This window comes from Chaetura pelagica, unplaced genomic scaffold (assembly GCF_000747805.2).
Source record: "Chaetura pelagica isolate M959 unplaced genomic scaffold, ChaPel_1.0 scaffold217, whole genome shotgun sequence".
NCBI classification, from domain to species: Eukaryota; Metazoa; Chordata; class Aves; order Apodiformes; family Apodidae; genus Chaetura; species Chaetura pelagica.
Window position 1 is genome coordinate 416,225 of NW_009953903.1, and position 3,987 is coordinate 420,211.

Sequence of the window (3,987 nt, forward strand, 5' to 3'; positions counted from 1 at the left end):
CCTGGCAGTCCTGGTGTGATCCAGCAGGGACACAGTGCTGCCAGACCTCTGGCATGTGGAGGAAGGAAGTGTCCCTACCTCCTCCTTGGTGCCTTACACTTCACTTCCACATGTGGTTAAAAATCATTGGCACTCATCAAGATTAACTCAAAGCAGGTTGGTTGCAGAGGAAGCAAAAACTAACTATCCCCATGATTTTCTAACCCCTATGGGGTTAAAAAAGGTTCTCTTTATCACCTCTTTGTAGGGACAAGATCTTGCTCTCCTCAGGTAGAAGCCTTTTTATTCTAATACCTTGTTTCCCAGCACATCAGAAGGAGGTGCTGAGGGGTGTTTGTGCACAAATGTCTTGTACCTGAAGCATCTGATCAGCCTGGTGGTGGGTTTTGGGGTGCTGGGAGGTACCCAGGGTTGTGGGGAGCAGTGAGGTTGGGTTGTGGGGCAGACAGTGATGCTGGGTTTCTTTTTGTGTTCCACAGGTACCACCCACGTGTTCTGTACATTGACATTGACATCCACCACGGGGATGGGGTGCAGGAGGCCTTCTACTTGACTGACCGTGTCATGACTGTGTCATTCCATAAATATGGGAACTATTTCTTTCCTGGCACAGGTGGGTGTTTTCCCTTGTGGCAGGAGCCTGGCCTCACTGCAGCATCCTTGCCATCATCGGATCATGGAATGGGTTGGGTTGGAAGGAACTTTAGAGATATCTAGATCCAACCCCCTGCATAGGCAGGGACACCTCCCACCAGCCCAAGTTGCTCCAAGCCCCATCCAACCTGCCCTTCAACACTGCCAGGGATGGGGCAGCCACAGCTTCCCTGGGCAGCCTGGGCCAGGCTCTCACCACCCTCACAGCCCAGAATTTCCTCCTCATATCTCACCTCAATCTCCCTCTTCTGGTTTTCATCCATCCCCCTCCCTGCCCTTGTCCCAGGTCTCCCCAGCTTTCCTGGAGCCCCTTCAGGCACTGGAAGCTGCTCTAAGGTCTCCCTGGAGCCTTCTCTTCTCCAGGCTGAACACCCAACTCTCCCAGCCTTCTCAATCCCTTGAAAGCTGCTGGAGTGGGAAGGTGTAAAACCACAAAATTCGAGCTGCAGGGAGAAATGATAGAAGAAAGAAAGTAGAAGAGCAATCTGAGGGGAACTTAACTGTAAGGCAAAGGGATCCCAGCTGGGTTAAGAGGTCTCAACCCAGACCAGATCTGCCTTTCCAGGCCTCTGAAGCCTCAGGGCTGTTGTGACTCTGCTGCCTTTCCCTGCCAGGTGACATGTATGAGGTGGGTGCAGAGAGCGGCCGTTACTACTGTCTCAACGTGCCCCTCCGGGATGGCATTGATGACCAAAGTAGGTGTTCCCCACCCTTCCCTTCCACCCAGGCGCTGGCTCAGCCTTCTGCTCCACAGCCATGACAAGTCTCTCCTTCTCTCCCAAGGTTATAAACACCTTTTCCAGCCAGTCATTAACCAGGTGGTAGATTACTATCAGCCCACCTGCATCGTGCTGCAGGTGAGGAGGCAGTGCTCTGTGGGGTTGGAGGGGGCTGTATCCATGGGTTACCTGCTGTTCCCAGGGGATCAGGGGTGGTGTGTCCTAGCCCAGCTTCTCTGTGTAACCCCAGGGGATGCTGATGTGTGTCTGGAAAGCAAGGCCTCCATAGCCAAAACTCAGCTGTCCTTTTTCTGTTTCCCCAGTGTGGTGCTGATTCTCTGGGGTGTGACCGTTTGGGTTGTTTCAACCTCAGTATAAGAGGACACGGGTGAGTACAGCAGAGCAGGGGCAGAGCAGGTGGTTGAAAGGCTGTCCTTTAGTCTGTAGGGCTCTAATGAGTCCTCTGCTGTGAGGCTTGAGCTTTAACTTCAGCCTTCCAGCAGCACCAACAGGTTTTTGGGGGGCTTTTTTTAACCCCTGTGTGACAGGAGTGAGTCTGAGAATGAGCACGTGGTTCAGGTGTAAGCCCTGGGCTCCAGGTGTGTCGCACCAGCCCTGCTGGGGTTTGGGTGCATGTCTGATGGTGTGGATGTGTGCTACAGGTAAAAACTCTGACTTGTTTGTGGTTTGGGCTTTCTAGGGAGTGTGTGGAATATGTCAAGAGCTTCAACATCCCCTTGCTGGTACTGGGAGGAGGTGGTTACACGGTGCGCAACGTGGCACGGTGCTGGTGAGTCTCTCCTGGGCTGGTGAGTGAGTCTCTCCTGGGCTGGTTGAAGGCCTCTGGTTGAGGAGTTGCTGTGGGCTTTGTCCCTGCACACACCATGGAGCTCTCTCTGGACTGAGCTCATTCCAAGCTCATTTATTCCATGTTTGCAGGACTTACGAGACGTCACTGCTGGTAGATGAAGCCATCAGTGAGGAGCTCCCTTACAGTGGTAAGCTGGAGTTCCATTTCTTCCTTCTTAGCTGAGCTAAAGTATTTGTTGTATCAACTGGAGAATGAACACTTCCATTCTCCCTTGACCAGAGATAAGATGAGGGCCAAAGTGACAGCTCTTTCTGATCTTGGAGATGGCCTTGGTCTCCTACGTCCCACTTGTAGGCTTTGCTGGGCAGACACCACCTTCCCCTGTCATCTATCATTTCTGTTTAGTGACCTGAGCATTACTTTTGCTGCCTCTGATGTTTCATGTAACTCCCTGTGGTGGCAGAGCTGTACCTCACTGAGCTTTTTAAGATCTGGTCATCCCTGGTGTGGTGGCAGAGTGGGCTCTGTCCTCTGCAGAGCAGCCGGTGGCTGAGCTCCACACCTCTGCACTCTTGACTCTTTTTGTCTTCCATCCCAGAGTACTTTGAATACTTTGCTCCAGACTTCACCCTTCATCCTGATGTCAGTACAAGGATTGAAAACCAGAACTCCAGGCAGGTGAGTCCTAACAGCCCCACTAGAGGGTCACCAGGAGCTCCCAAAGCCCTGCTGGGGATGCTCTGCCCTGTGAAACCAGGTGGAGCCCAGGCAAGGAACACTTGTGGGACAGAAAGCTGACTAAGGGCAAGCAGAGCCTTTTCCTCTGAGCTGTCAGGGAGTCTCAAAGTCTTTAAAGCCCTTGCTGGATTGTCTCACTGTTTTCTGTGTGATTAAATCAACTCCCCCACCTGCCCTGCTCAGATAAATCACTTCTTGCACTGATTTCTTTCTCGTGGCCACCTCGGGATGGCTCAGGCAGGTCACAGTGCTGCCAGGCATGGCTCCCTGGTGATTCCCCCTCTGCTCTCTCTGTGCAGTACTTGGATCAGATCAGGCAGACCATCTTTGAGAACCTGAAGATGCTGAACCATGCCCCCAGTGTGCAGATCCACGATGTCCCCTCTGACCTGCTCAGCTACGACCGCACGGATGAGCCTGATCCAGAAGAAAGAGGCTCTGAGGAAAACTACAGCAGGTACCAGCTCTTGTTCTGGAGAAATGGGCTTCCCTTTCCACCCCTGCTAGGGTGAGCAGGTGATCACATTGGGGTTGGAAGGGCCCTCCAGAGATCATTTAGTCCAACCCCTTGCTAAAGCAGGGTTCTCTGGAGCACATCACACAGGATGGCACCCAGGTGGGTTTGGGATGTCTCCAGAGAAGGAGACACCACAGCCTCCCTGGGCAGCCTGTCCCAGGGCTCTGTCATCCTCACAGTGAAGAATTTTTTCCTTATGTTCAGGTGGAACTTCCTGTGTTCCTGCTTGTGCCCATTGCCCCTTGTTCAGCAGCTGGGCACTGCTGAGCAGAGTCTGGCTCCATCCTCCTTGCACCCCCTTTAGATACCCTACAGGCATTAACAAGGTCTCCCCTCAGCCTCCTCTCCAGGCTGAACAGTCTCAGCCTTTCCTCATCAGGGACATGCTCCAACCCCCCATTCATCTTTGTTGCCCTCCCCTGGACTCTCTCCAGCAGTTCCCTGTCTCTCCTGAACTGGGGAGCCCAGAACTGGTCCCAGTTCTCCAGCTGTGGCCTCACCAGGGCAGAGCAGAGGGGCAGGATGAACCTCCCTCAATCTACTGGTCA

The 3,987-nt window shown here is 53.2% G+C and overlaps 1 protein-coding gene across 1 annotated transcript in view; it reads left to right on the forward strand.

Moving 5' to 3' along the window:
- Nucleotides 1–3,987, forward strand: part of HDAC3 (histone deacetylase 3) — a 16,310-nt gene that overhangs the window by 11,899 nt on the left and 424 nt on the right. Inside the window, exons 6-13 of the mRNA XM_010001403.1 lie at nt 480–613; nt 1,269–1,349; nt 1,438–1,511; nt 1,697–1,761; nt 2,074–2,163; nt 2,313–2,371; nt 2,783–2,862; nt 3,222–3,379. Of these exons, the coding sequence (XP_009999705.1) occupies nt 480–613; nt 1,269–1,349; nt 1,438–1,511; nt 1,697–1,761; nt 2,074–2,163; nt 2,313–2,371; nt 2,783–2,862; nt 3,222–3,379 (741 nt within the window). The remainder of the gene's footprint in view (nt 1–479; nt 614–1,268; nt 1,350–1,437; nt 1,512–1,696; nt 1,762–2,073; nt 2,164–2,312; nt 2,372–2,782; nt 2,863–3,221; nt 3,380–3,987) is intronic.